General features: G+C 44.9%; 1 protein-coding gene across 2 annotated transcripts; it reads right to left on the minus strand.

Annotated features, from left to right (window-relative positions):
• Positions 1-787: 787 nt before the first annotated feature.
• On the minus strand, positions 788-18,200 carry mthfs (5,10-methenyltetrahydrofolate synthetase (5-formyltetrahydrofolate cyclo-ligase)). Of its 2 annotated transcripts, none has more exons than XM_066647911.1 (3): positions 17,967-18,200; positions 16,549-16,813; positions 788-1,044 (listed from the first exon to the last, which is right to left on the minus strand). In XM_066647911.1, the coding sequence occupies exons 1-3, from the start codon at positions 18,075-18,077 to the stop codon at positions 818-820; spliced, it is 603 nt and encodes a 200-aa protein (XP_066504008.1). In that variant the 5' UTR covers positions 18,078-18,200; the 3' UTR covers positions 788-817. The 2 variants fall into 2 exon arrangements, with proteins under 2 accessions (XP_066504008.1, XP_066504009.1); XM_066647912.1 differs by lacking the exon at positions 788-1,044 and adding an exon at positions 5,299-6,939.
• Positions 18,201-18,978: the final 778 nt, after the last annotated feature.

The raw sequence follows: 18,978 nt of genomic DNA on the forward strand, positions 1-18,978 counted from the left end.
CTCCTCACAGACAGTCACTCGGAGGAAACCCACGTAGACACATAGAGAACACACCACACTCCTCACAGACAGTCACCTGGAGGAAACCCACACAGACACAGAGAGAACACACCACACTCCTCACAGACAGTCACCTGGAGCGGGAATCGAACCCACAACCTCCAGGTCCCTGGAGCTATGTGACTGCAACACCTACCTGCTGCGCCACCGTGCCGCCCTGGAGGATATGTTTTATCACTTATTTGAACTAAATTTGATCTCTGTTCTGAGCTCTGAGCTGTGAAACAGGCCAAGTCTCATATATCTCCCTCCACCCTATGTAGTGCATAATGTAGGTCATAAAATAACAGTTACTGCAACTAAAACAGTACGTCGCATGTCAGATTAATTCCAGATACAAGTTTCGCATTTCCCTCTTTAACATTTAATGCACTTTGTGTAGTAGTAGTAGTAGCTGACTTAGTTTTATAAAAAGTGCACTGTGTAGAGAGTAATAACTTATTATTGACAGAGCCCAAGCCCCTCTCTACTAACTGACACAGTCAGACTCTTTTTTACAAACATGAGGCTGATAAATGGGGTGCTGTTACTCATATATTTCTTTAATCTTAATGTCTAAATGAAAACGTTGTTGCATTTTCAGGGGCAATGGTGGGCTGTGGCCCTCCCAACAGTCATAACCCCTTCATACTACACCCTTCAATGGCACATACACAGTAAAGCCCCGTTACTCTGGTGCACTGGGCAGAAGCAGAAGTAGATAAATGGCTGAGTGGGATGGCCTTTGAAAGCCGGGTCACTGCTTTATTTCACGTTCTCACTGCAAGCGGAAAACGGGAGTCTGTTTACAACAGACAAAACAAATGCCCCTGTCTGAGAGAGGCTTCTGCGAGCACAGAGCCCCAGCTCCTTCATTAGTCAGTTTTACAAGCTCCATGGCACTCTGAACTCCGGTTATTGGACTATTACTCATGTCCCGCGCCCGGTCACACTGTCCATGCGAGCGTCCACAGTGATGGAGCCACCGTCGGTACCACTGAGGAACTGCTGGGGGAAAATAGGGAAGACAACAGCATCAGTGCTTCCATCGGAATTCCATCCATCTCCCAACATTTTGCAGGAATTATATGGTGAAACTGGGACAGTGTTTTGTGGGAAGGGCCTGTTAGAAACCAGATTCTCTGTGATTACTTCTAATGCTTCTAGAGTTTTTCTTTTTTATTTTGTGTAGTTTGTGTTTTAAGAAATAGAAAGGGTCTCGTTTTTACAAAATTAATTTCCTCTTAATGACAGATATCTAGGATTAAATCAGTTGTTTGTGCGTGGGCTGACCTTATGTAAAGGTATGAGCCCTTTAATGTCCACAGTATGTTGTGTAAAACCAGACAGTAAACAAAATGGAAGTCGCCATTGTCGCATAGTCATTTTAGGATACTCTACCTTAGGGAAACCGACCTGCAGTAACAAAGTATCTTAAGTATTTTGCGCATAGTACTTTATTTTAAACAACAATACAGAGTGAAACACAATATGAAAACATAGTACAGTACTGTAGCAGTGCGTCAGGCAGCGCTATACAGTATCTTTGTTGACAGTGCCACCTACCAGCTTGCCTCCCGCTTTGGGGCTGTTTACTGCAGTTTCTTTTTATAAAATCAGTCCTGAAACACTCCTCACACCTTCAGTGGGGTAAACTAATGCAGACTGAAGAGGTGGATGCACTGGTTCCTCACTCCCAGTGGGGGCTCTCAGTGGTCTAAGAGTTGACCCCATCATTGAGACATGCCTTAGGTGTTGGAGGATGCAACTCCTAAGAGAGCACAGTTGGGTTAACACTGTTGGTGGGTGGAAGACTCTTCGCTCCCCTCATCACATGTCAGCGTGAGCATCTATCAGCTGATGTGACAGATCTGGGAAATGGGTTCTCACCCTGTGTGAATGGTGAAATCCAATGATTTTGCATTAGCATCAGTGTGAAGAGATGTGGTGGTGTGATACTTAGCTAATAGCTCCCACGGTGGAATAGGAAACAAGTGACAATTGGGAGAACACTGGGTTAAAACTACAGGGGTTAGACAATGAAAGTGAAACACCTGTCATTGTAGTGTGGGAGGTCTCATGGCTAAATTGGAGCAGTCTGGTGGACAATCTTCATTAACTCCACACTGCAGCAGTAAGACCATGTGCATCCAATGGTTCAAACATTGTGTCCTGAAGGCGGTGCCGTGTATCAGGACGACAATGCACCAATACACACAGCGAGACTGGTGAAAGACTGGTTTGATGAACATGAAAGTGAAGTTGAACATTTCCCATGGCCTGCACAGTCACCAGATCTAAATATTATTGAGCCACTTTGGGGTGTTTTGGAGGAGCGAGTCAGGAAACGTTTTCCTCCACCAGCATCACGTAGAGACCTGGCCACTATCCTGCAAGAAGAATGGCTTCAAATCCCTCTGACCACTGTGCAGGACTTGTGTATGTCATTCCCAAGACGAACTGACGCTGTATCGGCCGCAAAAGCAGACCCTACAACATACTAATAATATACTGTGGTCTACATCCAGGTGTTTCACTTTCATTGTTTTTGTATATTTTCAGTGGCATTCCCTTCAGGTCTCTACAGGGGTCCGTTTTCTCCTTTTCCCTTGTTGTGATGATCAAATCGTGGTCGTCTGTCTTGTACTGTTATTATAAAGCATCTTTACCACCGTCCAGAAACTACTGGATTTAAAAAAGGTACAGCTAAAAGCATTCCTAAAATCGGAGGTAAATCACAATAAAAATGTGTGAGTCACAGCTACAATGTATTTTACCTCAACGCGAGTGAGTCATGTTTAACACTGATAACCCGGTAAGTGTTTACCACTGACGTGATTGTTGACATTCAGGAAATGCCAGCTTAATTTAATTTGCTACTGAAAATGTGCATAGAGCGAGTCATTTCTTAACCGTGTGCATTGAAATCCCAGCGCTGAATGACATGCACCTTCACTTTACCCTGAAAAAGCACTTCTCGGACATGGGGAAAAGCTCCCATCAGCAGCCAATAGACCTGGGAAGGAGTGAATGAGCGAAAACACTGAGGCCATTCAGTCCAAAGGCCTTCAGTCTGGCCAGCAATCAAGCGCTAAAGCTGCGGTAGCAGAGGAAATTAATAGCCGGCTTCAAAGCCTCATGCAGGACTCAGAACTTCTGCTTGATCTTCAGGCCTTATCGACATTTCCCAACCTTGCTGACAAACTCTGGATGCCCAAAGAGCGAGAGAGAGTTCCTTAAAAACAGAAAGGGAGGAGAACACCCGCTTTATTTTCACTGAAAGCATGGTAAAATGCTGTGGTTTATAAATAAGGTGGCTATTCTTGGATGGGGCTGGACGAACTCCAGCTCAGTCCTTATGGCTGGTGGGGGTGAAGCCTGCGTCACTCGGCACATTTCGCCTTATTAATTCCTTGTAATGAGCGGCCGTGCTGAGAGCTGGCACCCCGCTCTGTTTTTCCTAATTAATCATTCCCAGAGTCCCACTGGCTCTGATGAAGCAGGAGCCACCTCGGGAAAATCAGCAGAGGATGGGATCAGGAAACCTTCTGCTGTGCTCCTTCCACGAGACTCTCAGAGGCGAGCGTCTTAATTCCGCTCAAGATTTGTCAAGTTGTTTTGTTTTGCGTCCCTGTTTTCTCTCTCGTTTTAGTCATTAAGTCGTTGGCAATTCCAGCCCCGCACTCCCACTCCCCCAATCCATGATGCACCCAAGCTGGGAGAGTGAAGGCAAACACATGCCTCTTCTGAGAAGCCAGTCCCAGTATCTTTGACCGATTATGGCTGAACGAAAGCCCACTTTTGCTATACCCCAGCTCTTGTGGTGCTTTTCCACTGCATGATCCCTACTCTACTACCTAGTCCCTGGAAGCGGGTTCTTGTTTAGTGGCTGTTCTCTCGTGGTTCAGAGCGAGTCGAGTAAGGACTAAATCGTGGCGTGTAAACCTTGCAGAGCGCTGATTGTCCAGAGAGAGTCGTCACTCTACGCCACGCAACGCAGACGACCAGCACCAACTCTCCATCTGTAAAATCTCCAGCTGCAGCAGAGATCACGTTTGTTTTTGGCTTTGTCTGACTCCTGGTCACAGATTGGACTGAAATTGGGATCAGCTGATTATCTATTCCCTGGTCTTCCACAGGTTGGGTTCTACTACTCTGCATGTATGTGCTGTAGACTCCTAGCACAAGCAACACTGGTTTCCCACAGCACAGCTGTTTTGAACTCCCAAAAAACATGGCTCACCGATTCTCTGCAGACCTTCACTGCCCATGCACCAACCACTGCGCTGGACAATGGCACTGATGGAAATCAAATTCTTTACAAAAGTAATCAGAGCTTAAGTGATGTCAGGGACAATCCCTTTAATTTACAAAGCACAATCACTGAGGGTTTAATACAGCCTCTTTATTATTGGGTAAACCGAACCGAGGCTGGAACAGAGTCACATGGCGAGAAACCTTGGAATTTATTTGTCATCGCATTCAAAAGGTAAAATTACAGGTAAAAGGTCTCGCACTATTCTTTCATATGGGATTCCGGAAACTCCTCTCACATTGTGCTTTTCCGGCCCTTTGTCCCCTTTCTCCTGTTCGGTCTGGTTTTAATTGCCTGGCGACACAACGGCTCATCAGATAGAAACCATCTGCACGGCTCCCATTGCAATTACAGCCAGAGTCTTCCTCTTTCTTAAGCAGACACTTCATTGAAATATCGCTCTTCTCACCGGTCATTACCTGAGCCAGATATAACACTCTAATAGAATTACGTTCGGCGTTAAACACTGTTCTAATCTCTGAGCATCGTCTCATTACGGCTCTCATTCATGCAGCTCATCCACCGTGACGCAGAGGTGGGATCATGTAGCATCTGGTGTCTTGCCAAGGGATTCATGTTCCCCGAGTGGAGAACCAAACCCAGGTCTATTTTACAGCCACCGCTTCTTCAGCTAGGCGTGAAACGTCTATGAATGTTCAGGACTGAACCTCCTGCATCTGCATCACAGCTCTAAAGATTGTGGTGTGTTCTCCCTGTGTCTGTGTGGGTTTCCTCCCACAGTCCAGTGGGAGTGACTGTGATGACTGGTGCCCTGTCCGTTGATTCCATGATTATGTACATATTACTGTCTCATTAGGTTCAATTGGATGACCAAACTGACATAGGTTGAGGACAAAGGGGTACATCACAATCCATGGTCAGTTCCTGAACGTAGTCTGTGAAATAAACTGACAATAGCTTTGAACGTCTTTAGAAACCCCTTTATTTTACACATATTTCATACATTTTTTGTAACCCATGCCTATATTCAGTGTTATATTAATAATGTGGTTTTGAGAGTATAATATAAATAGCATTAATCAACATTACAATATCTTTCCATTTGAAATCACCAGTTTGAGGTTTGTAAAAATATTCCAAACAAATGTATTATTACCTTTTAAATGAAGGGTGTGTGTACAATAAACATACACAATGTGCCCAACATTTGTGGACACTCCCTCTGATTAGTGAATGATGCTCAACACTCAAGAAAATCATGAAATTAATGGGCAGCTGCACTAGCAGAAGGTCACCTTGGTTGATGCCAAACATTCGGCTAAAGGAGGCTGTGGAAAAGTGGAACTGCGTTCTCCGGAATGAGCTCTATCTTACACCTTTGGGAAGAGTCGGAGTGGTGCTTGTGATCCAAAACTTTCCATCAGCACCTAACCTCAGTGACAATCAAACCCTCACAGAAATGTTCCAGTACCCTGTTCTAATCCAAGACATCCAAGGTCTGAAACTGCTCCAAAACTCATTAATACCTACCTTTGGCTTTTTGGAGGAAAGTAGTACGAATAGTTTACAAATCTTTAGGCCGAGTGTCAGATCTCAGTGTAAACCCTAAAGATGCTCCAGGCTTTTTTAAACATCTCATTAAAGAGTTAAACAGCTTAAACAACGCTAGGAGCATCAGGAAGAGTCGGTGATATTCTGATCCACGACTGCTCATTAGTGTCTGGTGTTTTAATGCTCACAGCCTTTAAGTGAGCTACTCTAACAGGTTTCAGCCAGGTCGATTAATTTGTCCAAGGTGATGCACTTCTTTTAGGACCCTCAGGCTAAACCAAGGACAACCAAATAATATCATTAGCCTTGTCTCTGCCATTTTTCCATAAAATTTACTTAGTGAAATAAACTTGTGATTCACATGAGATGAAGAATCTAACTGCTTTGTTGTCCCTGAATGAACCCATTTACGCTCAGCAGGGTGGGTCCTCCACATGGGAGTGGCCATGTTTGAAACAGATTTAGCACAGAATCTCCACTAGTGTCAGAGTAATGAAAAAATTTCATAACATGGGAGAATTATTAAAGATTGGCTTCCTTGCTTATGCCCAGCTGTGTTCAAAATGGCTCCCTATTCACTATTCCCTACATTCCTCACTATATAGTGCACAACTATATAACTGAATTCAGGAGGGTAGTGAATATTTTTTCAGAAACCAAATATTGCAGTGTATTATGGGTATCCACTTTACACTAGGTCACAGATGGTACATTGAGGGATTATTTGAGGACACTTCAAACTGTGCCGTTTTCAGACAACACTGCAAAATGGTGGATCCCAAAATAGTGCACTAAATAGTGAATAGGGCACAATTTCAGACACAGCTCAGGTCTTGTGGTCAGAGGAGCTCACTGGTCTTCATACAGCACTTCGTCGATGAGCATGTCACTGTCGTCCACTGGGACGTCTGCACAAAGCTGCTCTTTGAAAGCCAGTGCAATGGTGTAGGGTTTTCCTTTGGGGTGCCTCATGCAGCGCTCCAGATATGTGTCGTAGAAGCCTTTACCTCTTCCCAAACGGTTGCCACTCTTATCAAAGCCAAGTCCCGGCATCAGGATCAGGTCTAGTCCACCTGCACACAGGTCAGAGATACGACAAAGTCCTTAGCCACTGACACACTATACGCCCAGAAGTCTTCAGACACCTCATCCAATTTGTGATTACATTAAGTTGGACAATGCCAAGCAAGGGTTAAACGGGTATAAACGGGTCCCCGGCATTAGTCTGTGGGGCAGTGGAACTGTGTTCTCTGCGGTGACTGAACTCCATCCATTACCTCTGGGGTGAGCTGAAGTGGTGCTGGTGATCCAGAACTAATTCTCCAACAGCAGTGTATCGTCATACTCATTTTCATCACTGTGATGGCCAGTGGCGGATCATGTATTCAAGCCAAGCATCATTCAACCTTGATCGATAGCCAAGTATGAAATATTGGCCATCAGAATTCAATCAATCATAAAATAAACTGTGCACGATGGATAATGCACAATGGCAGTAAACACTGCCAAAAGCATCTGGACAGCGGCCAGTGTTTAAAGCTCAACTGCTTCATCAATACATCATTTAACCACCAGCTTATTTTGTAATGGATTGTACGTCAGGGTAAAGTGGCTTTTTCAAAAAGAGAGATGAAGTTCCACCTAGTGGATACTCCTGGGGTTGCATCAGCACTTAAATCAATGCCTTAGCAAGCACTGATTTTTAATCTTTAAAGAGTGAGTAATGTGTAATAATAATAATACAATATACAGTGATATAATAAACAGTAATTAACATAATTATATAAAAGATTAAATCACATTTTTATCAGAATTTTGAAAAAAAAATCTAAATTGTTAATTGTTTTTGGATGATATCATGTTTTAACAGGTGTTTGCGTGTTTCCATGAATCTATTTAATTAAAAAGATTTATAGTAATTAAATGTATCTTTTAATTACTTCATTACATCTGTTAAATTAACATTAAAATCATATGTCATTAATTTACAAAATGAAGAATGAATTTAGTAAAATTATCTGAAATTGAATTGTTGTATATTAGAAAGAAAAAAAAAATTCGATTCCCGCTCCGGGTGACTGTCTGTGAGGAGTGTGGTGTGTTCTCCCTGTGTCTGCGTGGGTTTCCTCCGGGTGACTGTCTGTGAGGAGTGTGGTGTGTTCTCCCTGTGTCTGCGTGGGTTTCCTCCGGGTGACTGTCTGTGAGGAGTGTGGTGTGTTCTCCCTGTGTCTGCGTGGGTTTCCTCCGGGTGACTGTCTGTGAGGAGTGTGGTGTTTTCTCTCTGTGTCTGCGTGGGTTTCCTCTGGGTGCTCCGGTTTCCTCCCACAGTCGAAAAACACATGTTGGTAGGTGGATTGGTGACTCAAAAATGTCCATAGGTGTGAGTGTGTGAGTGAATGTGTGTGTGTGTGTTGCCCTGTGTAGGACTGGCGCCCCCTCCAGTGTGTATTCCCACCTTGCGCCCTATGATTCCAGGTAGGCTCTGGACCCACTGCGACCCTGAACTGGATAAGGGTTACAGATAATGAATGAATGAATGAAATTTGTAGACGTAATATCTGCAGGATCATATTTGATACACAGCTTTCTTAAATTAGCATTAAATGCACACAATGTTTTGAAAAAGGGAGTTATTTTAGTGCAGTAAACAACAATCATATCATTAATTGATATTTTTCTCCTGTCTCTACATGATGCGAACAGCCATTTATTAAATGGTGTGGAAAATACACAGAAATGCTTGCTCTTCGCTCACAGCCCAGTAACAGGATCCTCATAATCACAGGAGAGTAACAGGTAAAGTACTTATTAGACGAGGAAACAGACGGCTCCAAAAATCACTGTAATTGACCCGTACAGCACTTCAGAGATAAGGCAGAGGATTCCTACACATTTTATCTTTGAGAGAGGAGAAAAAAGTCTTGTTTAGCTGTTTGGAGTAATAAAAATACTAGATTTACACAGCACAATAATCACAACAACAGCACTGTGCTTATGATTGAGACCTTCATTAAACAACCTCTGTATTCACAGTGCGGAAAATCCTAGAAGTCCTAATCGATCGTCCACTGGGATTCATCAGTCCTTTTATGAGTCAGAGCTTCAGAGCAACACAACATTAAATATTGATAAACACGAGAGGATCAGTACATGACATGGCTGCAGCCTATTCCTTCACTGTCTTTTCAATATTTCAGGCCCTTGCTGTAATAACACAGTTGTCTTGGACATTCAGCCTTGCTGTAGAAGCATTAAACAACTACATCACGTTCAAAACGACATGAGAAAGTAAGTCAGCTCTGTTGGGAGACTGGGAAATGGTGACGGAGTGAGGGAAAGTGGCTTGTGAGACATGTTTCCAAACACTCGGGGTTTAATATGCAGTGTAGAGGCAGGTTGGAGCGTGAGGAGTCAGTAATTGGTGAGACCTGAGTTGAACCCACTCAGGAAAAAAAAAACAGGCTAAGTGATTTCTGCAGGCGCTGGAAAACCTAGACTTTGCCGTTCGCATAAATTCAAATCAATCAAGCCTGCGGATCCAGAGGACATCATTATCCTTTCAAATAATCTCCCTCCTGTCTCTCTTTATCTTCTCAGGAGGATATCTGCAGACGTGCTGAAAGCGATCCGTGGAAGTCTGGGACGGGACTGCTGTCTGCTGGCTCTGCATCGGAGTGTTCTTCCGCAGCTAGAGGAACGCCAGAAACTGCTCGGAGCTGCCGTGGGAGACTGATCCAGGATGGTGGAAAGATAGGTTCTTTCACCATTTTCCTGTTCTGCATCATACAGCTTAAAAATAACAGGCTGATTAATACAAACCGGATTCCAAAAAAGTTGGGACACTAAACAAATTGTGAATAAAAACTGAATGCAATGATGTGGAGGTGCCAACATATAATATTATATTCAGAATAGAACATAGATTCAAAATTTCACAGTGTCAACAAATCCCAAAAAAGTTGGGACAAGTAGCAATGGAAATTGAGCATATAACGAACAGCTGGAAGACCAATTAACACTAATTAGGTCAATTGACAACATGATTGGGATAAAAAGAGCTTCTCAGAGTGTCAGTGTCTCTCTGAAGCCAAGATGGTAAGAGGATCACCAATTCCACCATTGTTGCGCAGAAAGATAGTGCAGCGATACCAGAATGGTGTTACCCAGCGTCCACTGTGCCATCCGCCGTCGCCAGCTGAAACTCTACAGTGCAAAGAGGAAGCCATTTCTAAGCGAGCTCCACAAGCTCAGACGTTTGCACTGGGCCAGGGGTCTTTTAAAATGGAGTGTGGCAAAATGGAAGACTGTTCTGTGGTCAGATGAGTCACGATTTGAAGTTCTTTATGGAACACTGGGACGCCATGTCATCCGGACCAGAGAGGACAAGGATAACCCGAGTTGTTATCGACGCTCCGTTCAGAAGCCTGCATCACTGATGGTATGGGGCTGCATGAGTGCTTGTGGCGTGGGCAGCTTGCATGTCTGGAAAGGCACCATTAATGCAGAGAACTATGTTCAGGTTCTAGAACAACATATGCTCCCATCTAGACGTCATCTCTTTCAGGGAAGACCCTGCATTTTTCAACAAGATAATGCCAGACCACATTCTGCAGCGATCACAACATCATGGCTACGTAGGAGAAGGATCCGGGGACAGAAATGGCAGCCTGCAGTCCAGATCTTTCACCTGTAGAGAACATTTGGCGCATCATAAAGAGGAAGGTGCGACAAAGAAGGCCCAAGACGATTGAACAGTTAGAGGCCTGTATTAGACATGAATGGGAGAGCGTTCCTATTTCTAAACTTGAGAAACTGGTCTCCTCTGTTCCCAGACGTCTGTTGAGTGTTGTAAGAAGAAGGGGGGATGCCACACAGTGGTAAAAAATGGCCTTGTCCCAACTTTTTTGGGATTTGTTGACGCCATGAAATTTTGAAACAACATTTTTTTCCCTTAAAATGATACATTCTCTCAGTTTAAACTTTTGATCTGTGATTTGTGTTCTATTCTGAATAAAATATTAGATGTTGGCGCCTCCTCATCATTGCATTCAGTTTTTATTAACAATTTGTTTAGTTTGGCGACTCAAAAGTGTCCGTAGGTGTGAGTGAGTGTGTCTGTGTGTGTGTTGCCCTGTGAAGGACTGGCGCCCCCTCCAGGGTGTATTCCCGCCTTGCGCCCAATGATTCCAGGTAGGCTCTGGACCCACCGCAACCCTGAACTGGATAAGGGTTACAGATAATGAATGAATGAATGAATTTGTTTAGTGTCCCAACTTTTTGGAATCCGGTTTGTACTACACAGAAAGCATCACTATATTAAAAAAATAAACGGTTCCTGTTGGTTTTAATTTGTTATAACTTTTGGAAGAACTTTTAAAAGCTCCAAATATCCAAAGCCTGACCGAGGCCTTACATATTTGGACAGTATTGTGTCCAGAGGGGACAGTGTGGACAGGTTAAGAGCAAACAGACCGTACAGAAACTCCCCTGCTCTACACGCAGAGGAGAGGTTTACACGAGGTGAACTCGGCCGACAGCTGCGTCTCGGGCTCGGTTCTAATGCCGAGCGGGGTATTGGCAGCGGGACGAGGTGAGATGCGTTCCCCTCTGAACAGGCAATTACAGCTCACTGTGAGCACAGCTCAAATGTTTTCCGGCATTGTGCATTCCCTCATTTACCGCCACTCCGCGGATGACCTTACAGACGGACAGTGAGGAACAGGCTGTTATTGCTGGATTAAATGGTGTTTGCGGAAGACTCATCAGATCACAGCACAAAGGCAAGACTATCTAGACACAGCAGGACACTATCACGACCACACACATTCATTCGTGTTAGGACATGCTTAGGTCACAGTGGTGATGAAGCGTTTCGTGTCAGAGGGATCGTCATAGTGAGGACGACAAGCTTCAATTGGCCCAATGTAGTTGCTGTAATGATAGAGGGAAGACAATACAACCTTTTAAACACACAACAAACGACTGCTGACCATCTAACTGTCCAGATAACAGCACGTCAGGGACGGTTCATGCTCCTGAACAACAGGCCTGTTCGTCTTCATCTGAATAGAGGACGTATTGTCCCACTTTCTCATGAGGGAACACAGTTTTAGGGGCTCAAGTCAAGCAGCAGCAGCTTTCTAATCATCTAAAACAGCCCTGTTCAGAACGCCCGCTTTCAGCGCCTGTTCCTTTAAATGATAATGAGCCGCTCGCTGTTCACCCCGACCCCGAGCGCTCAGCAGTGACAGATGTGCGTCCAGCCTACAATAACATGGACTGCATGGTGTTGTTCCGCAGGATCCCACTGCAGTTCCTTCTTGTCCCATCCTTCAAACCCCAGTGTAAATGACAAAATGATTCTGTGAAGTGTGTATGTGTGTATACACACACACACACACACGTGTGCTGTAAGTTTATGATTGTCCGATAAATCTTGAGAATTCTGACTGGAAAGTAAATAAACTAGTCGTGGTCGGACTGTTACACAGTACTGTACACTCATATAAACACACACACACACACACACACAGTCCTCACATGCATGGATACCCAAATGCTTGTGCACATGCTCATCTACCCACAGCATGTGCTCACATCTGAACAGACACCTTCACAGAAACAAGAAAATACTGTCTCTGACCCTTCCCTCCCAGGGTCTCATCAGTGTGTCTTTAATGCCCTCTGTGGAGCAGCAGGGGTCAACATTCTCTAGACCAGTAGCAGTCAGTTTAAAAAGGTAAGGTCTCCTTTGGTGAAGGAAGCTGAGTGTGAGCTCCAACTGAAGGTCACTATCACACACTCACACTCTCTGTAAGGGGTCTCTCTCTCACACACACACACACAGACACACACACGGTTGTCAGAATGAAACCCACCCACACCTCCCTGTGTTACACCGGTTTATTCTCATCGATTTTTTCTCTCTCTACACTACGTTGGTACTGACCTCTACTCTGACCCCTGTCTGTTTACTTTCCATTTACACCCTTTTAATCATGGCATCTGTTCTTTATATTGTGGGGGAAATAATGAATAAATAACACCACATGAAAGGCCCCAAACTGACTATGAATAAAACATTTGACATACAAAACATTGTCAGTGTGCCCCCCACTTCTCTTTTTCTTTCTCATCTCTGGGTGGATGCAGGGCTGTGAGGACCGGCAGAGTCTATGGTCTGGGCTCAATTAGTCCATTCATTCATTATCTGTAACCCTTATCCAGTTCAGGGTCGCGGTGGGTCCAGAGCCTACCTGGAATCATTGGGCGCAAGGCGGGAACACACCCTGGAGGGGGCGCCAGTCCTTCACAGGGCAACACACACTCACACATTCACTCACACACTCACACCTACGGACACTTTTGAGTCACGAATCCACCTACCAACGTGTGTTTTTGGACTGTGGGAGGAAACCGGAGCACCCGGAGGAAACCCACGCAGACACAGAGAGAACACACCACACTCCTCACAGACAGTCACCCAGAGGAAACCCACACAGACACAGGAAGAACACACCACATTCCTCACAGACAGTCACCCGGAGGAAACCCACGCAGACACAGAGAGAACACACCACACTCCTCACAGACAGTCACCCAGAGGAAACCCACACAGACACAGGGAGAACACACCATACTCCTCACAGACAGTCACCCGGAGGAAACCCACGCAGACACAGAGAGAACACACCACACTCCTCACAGACAGTCACCCGGAGGAAACCCACGCAGACACAGAGAGAACACACCACACTCCTCACAGACAGTCACCCAGAGGAAACCCACACAGACACAGGGAGAACACACCACACTCCTCACAGACAGTCACCCGGAGGAAACCCACGCAGACACAGAGAGAACACACCACACTCCTCACAGACAGTCACCCAGAGGAAACCCACACAGACACAGGGAGAACACACCACACTCCTCACAGACAGTCACCCGGAGGAAACCCACGCAGACACAGAGAGAACACACCACACTCCTCACAGACAGTCACCCGGAGGAAACCCACACAGACACAGGGAGAACACACCACACTCCTCACAGACAGTCACCCGGAGGAAACCCACGCAGACACAGGGAGAACACACCACACTCCTCACAGACAGTCACCCGGAGAAAACCCACGCAGACACAGAGAGAACACACCACACTCCTCACAGACAGTCACCCGGAACGGGAATCGAACCCACAAACTTCAGGTCCCTGGAGCTGTGTGACTGCGACACCTACCTGCTGCTCTCTCTCTCTCTCTCTCTCTCTTCAAACAAACCCCATCACTCTCCTGATGACAACGGTTCCCTCTCCCAGGAGCAGCTCTTAAAGCTCTGTTAAAGCTAACCTAACTTGAGTTAACTTTGTTGAGGCATGAATATTCAACACCACAACAGATCCGTAATTTAACTACACAGTGGATATTAACAGAGGATTCCTCCAGAGCAGCATTACATCTCATAACACATTCTGAGTGTAAACAATGTTTCTGATGTGATTACAAGCTCAGAATACAATGAAACACACTGCTGACATTTTACAGAATATAAATCAAGTTACCGTTGAATGTCAGTCTGTTGTCAGTGGAAAATATATAAATACACTGTGTCCTGAGGGTGTTACTGCCTTGTGCCTAATGACTCCAGGATTCCCTGGAACCAAGACGGGGCACTACGGGACATCGTGAGTCTGCGGCTCTCGTTTTGAAGCATGGTGTGCTCGTGGGTATGTTTGGACTGAAGAGTTTCGCCTTCACTCCCGTTGGTCCGTGAGCTCCAGAACTCGTGAGCAGCACCTGTGTCTCCCTCTAATCCTAATCCTCTCTCTTTCAGCGTGAGGTTTAAAAAGACCCCTGCCGGGCCTCTAACGTGCCGTTAATTCCACGTGGTCGGCCTGTCCACTTCAGTCATATGACCCCAAGTCTAGCAGGTCCAGACATTATTTACCCACTAACAGTGGTTCAGTTCAGTTCTACCCTCAGGGAGACTGAATCATTTATATTAATACGTTGAGACTTTTGGACAGCGTTTATATTCAGCTGCCACTGTGAGAATGGTTCAGAATGTTTGAACATATCCTTTAGCTCACGAAAAACAAGTGTTAGTTAGTATTCTCCTCCAAGCATGTTGAGCTGTGTGTATTTACGCTGCACTGGGAGCAGTCTGAAGACCCCTCACCCTCTCAGTCTGGCAGCAGTGGGTGATTAAGGGAGTCTTAGCAAGTGGGTGTTTTTTTAAAATGACTACAATTTGAGGAAAACTTAAATATCTATCTTTTTCAAAACACATCTCACCTGCAATTCGTTGTCCAACAGCAGCCTGAAGTGAACATACTGTAATGTAAATGTAATCAGACATGACCCCACTCTCTGCAGCAGCATGAACTGAACCTGTCGTGATCCTACAGCTCCATCTAGTGGTTCGAGTCCATACAGTGGAAATGGAAAAGACGTGCTTTCACATGCACAGAGCCACACTATAGCACTAATGGAAAGCGATGGCACAGGTGTACACATCCTGATTTAAACACAGCCTCATGGTTCAGCTACATTCTCAGGTAAATATGTGTTTTTAATGATGGTAGTGGCCTGGTCAAACGTTACACTCTCCTGATTTTATTACACAGTTCCATAATGAAAGCTTCTGAATATTCACCTCTCTTTCTGGAGATGAGGATGTAAATGTACCATTAGAGAACACAACTGGACGGTACAGTTACAAGGTACCTTTGGGTAAACAAGTGTTCCTGTACAGTACCGTTCATTCTGAGTGTATACAGGAAATTAGGTCCCACAACTGGGCAATGTTTTCCAGCTGAAAGAAACCATCAGTGGGCGGCGTGGGTTTCCTCCGGGTGATTGTCTGTGAGGAGTGTGGTGTGTTCTCTCTGTGTCTGTGTGGGTTTCCTCCGGGTGACTGTCTGTGAGGAGTGTGGTGTGTTCTCTCTGTGTCTGCGTGGGTTTCCTCCGGGTGACTGACTGTGAGGAGTGTGGTGTGTTCTCTCTGTGTCTGCGTGGGTTTCCTCCGGGTGACTGTCTGTGAGGAGTGTGGTGTGTTCTCTCTGTGTCTGCGTGGGTTTCCTCCGGGTGCTCCGGTTTCCTCCCACAGTCCAAAAACACACGTTGGTAGGTGGATTGGCGACTCAAAAGTGTCCGTAGGTGTGAGTGAGTGTGTGTGTGTGTGTCTGTGTTGCCCTGTGAAGGACTGGCGCCCCCTCCAGGGTGTATTCCTGCCTTGCGCCCAATGATTCCAGGTAGGCTCTTCATTGCTTGGCCTTTGTTTGCCTGAGTGTATAGACTAAAAAGCAACACCTGTAGCAATATAGTGCCACAATGTAAGTCTGGGTTTAATTTCTTCTGCTCATCATTTGTAAGAATTATTATTAAAATTTAAAAAAAAAAATTATGGAAAAGGTTTTAGATACCGTTCTGATTCACTCATTCATATTCTTCTGTAACCTGCTCCTCCTGCTGGTGGGACCTACTACAACACACTGCACAGGCACCAGTCCATCACTGAAATGATGTGTGATGTGTAATATTCTGAGATTTGGAGACAGTGTTATTTTTAAAAGCTTTATTTTGACCACGTTTTTAACTCTTGTTTATTGTGGACTAAATGTGAAATATACGTTGTGTTTATGTTGGGAAAGCCCTGACGGGTTTACCCTTAGTGACCCACCTGTGTCCAGGGCCTCCTCTCTCTCCGTGTCGTTATCTCCCGGCTGCCTAATGTTCCACTGGGTCAGAGGCAGAGAGCTGAGGTCCTCCATGCTCCTCAGCCGCAGCATGTCCATGCGGTTGCTGTTGGTCAGATACTTTGGGATGAAACACACTTTTCCGCTGTTGAACATGTGCTGGACGATGGCCTCGGTGTGTACCTCGTCGGACATGCTCAGGAACACGGCCACGCGCTCGCTGCTCTTGTACTGTTGGTGTTCAAACAGCTGCAGGAGAAAAGGACGTTATTACATTAGTGCATTTCCACTTTCTGAATGAATGTATAATGTGATGTACTTTGCCATTTTTACTGTGTGTGTGTGAGATAGAGAGTGATAAAGAAAGGGGAGTGGGTTAGTGGGACGGCACGGTGGCGCAGCAGGTAGTGTTGCAGTCATACAGCTCCAGGGGCCTGGAAGTTGTGGGTTCGATTCCCGCTCCGGGTGACTGTCTGTGAGGAGTGTGGTGTGTTCTCTCTGTGTCTGCGTGGGTTTCCTCCGGGTGACTGTCTGTGAGGAGTGTGGTGTGTTCTCTCTGTGTCTGCGTGGGTTTCCTCCGGGTGCTCTGGTTTCCTCCCACAGTCCAAAAACACACGTTGGTAGGTGGACTGGTGACTCAAAAGTGTCCGTAGGTATGAGTGTGTGAGTGAATGTGTGTGTGTGTGTGTTGCCCTGTGAAGGACTGGCGCCCCCTCCAGGGTGTATTCCCGCCTTGCGCCCAATGATTCCAGGTAGGCTCTGGACCCACCACGACCCTGAACTCGATAAGGGTTACAGACAATGAATGAATGAGTGGGTTAGTGAGTTTTACAGCTATTTGTGTGTGATGTTTGGCATTATGAATTTCCTGTGTTTCCTCTCTTGTGCTGTCACACATCTACCAAACATCTGATGTGTGTTGATCATACTGACGCCGATTGGCTGTGGATGCTGCACACTGATGGATGCTGAAGTGACCCCTAAAATGTCCCACAGGATGTAAAATGCTTTGCGGTGTACACTTATACGATGCAGTTCTAGTTACACTAAGACATTATATATCTTTTTAGGAGTTTTTTTGTGTATGTTATATTCTGTGATGTAATTATTGTAAGATATTCCTGTCATATTTCTGCACTTCTCTAATATCCATGTTACTGTTTGGTAGTCATCTGTGATAATGTCGGCAGTCCTGTAAGACACATATATAATGCTTAACACAACAATAGATATTAGATAAATATCACACATCTGGGTTTTCCTTTACTATTAATAAAGCAGTTAAAATGGAGTGACAGTCCCCTGCTTCCTGTCAAATGATTACGTCACTGGGCACCAGTACAACTTTACCCAATTAAACCAACCACACCACTTTAAATCTGATGAGTTCGCAGCTGTTTACCTTCTGAGAAACAACCTGAGACTGGCGAACTTTCTCCTCTTCACTCAGACCAGCCACTCGCTTCTTTATTTCCCTCCTCAGAGCCTGTTTAGCCGCTCGTAAAGCTGCCATGGCTGAGGGCTAAGCTACTGCTAATACCTCGTTACAGTAAACACGGTAAAACACACGGTGAACTGGAGCTAATCATTGGCCGACATGTGTTTAGTTCTAAAGTTGCAGACACATGCTCAGTCAGTGAAGACCTGGGAATGTTCCAAACCGCTGTCAAGGGCACTAAGAAGGGAGTGCACTCATTTTCTAGTGTCCCTCCGAAAGGAAGTGCTGCAAAATTAGCTAAAAGTGCCCTCAACACAATGCAAAATAAGTAAATTGCCTTAAAAAAATATAGAATACGCGAGTTTTATTCTTTTAAATGACTGATTTTCACAAAAAGAGTCTATGGAAACCAAACATTTGCCTTGTGTTTTCATAACAGTGTGTTATTTGTTATTTATACACACTGCCATTCCTTGCTGCTATTATTTAATTTCATAGATACCGTGCCTTATTCTGTGTAGTTGTATTGTCTATAGTTGATTGTGAGTATGACTGTTTAAATTATCTGTTGTGTTAAAACATCAGAACCTAAAACACAAAGAGCTAACCACGTAGCTTCGATGTTGAGATACTCATTACTCAAGCACATGCCACGCCACCTGAGAACAAGAGCCTGTGTAAACTTAGAAAGCCAGACTTGGACTGTTGCTTTAACTAACCACTTCCTTCAACAAAGTTCAGTTTGTGGCCAGATGTTTTGCCAAGTCTATTTTAATGTTTGTGATCCAGAATTGTCAAACGTCAATACCTCACCTAATGTTAATGTGGCTGAATACAGTCAAGCTCTGATCACCCAGTGTGAAGCCTGATATCTGGCCTGTTTAATGTTAAGCTGTGGTTAATTCATTCTGTCCAAAACACAGCTGATGTCTGGCCCATATATATATATATAAATAAATAAAGGTGGAACTGTGGC

This window comes from Hoplias malabaricus, chromosome 16, assembly GCF_029633855.1.
Source record: "Hoplias malabaricus isolate fHopMal1 chromosome 16, fHopMal1.hap1, whole genome shotgun sequence".
Taxonomy (NCBI): Eukaryota; Metazoa; Chordata; class Actinopteri; order Characiformes; family Erythrinidae; genus Hoplias; species Hoplias malabaricus.

Coding starts and splice junctions, on each gene's coding strand:
- mthfs (XM_066647911.1), bottom strand. CDS start 18,077: ATGGCAGCTTTACGAGCGGCTAAACAGGCTCTGAGGAGGGAAATAAAG. Junction 16,814..17,966: donor CTCAGGTTGTTTCTCAGAAG/GTAAACAGCTGC, acceptor TTTCTCCTGCAG/CTGTTTGAACACCAACAGTA. Junction 1,045..16,548: donor AGAGGAGGCCCTGGACACAG/GTGGGTCACTAA, acceptor TTCCCCCAGCAG/TTCCTCAGTGGTACCGACGG.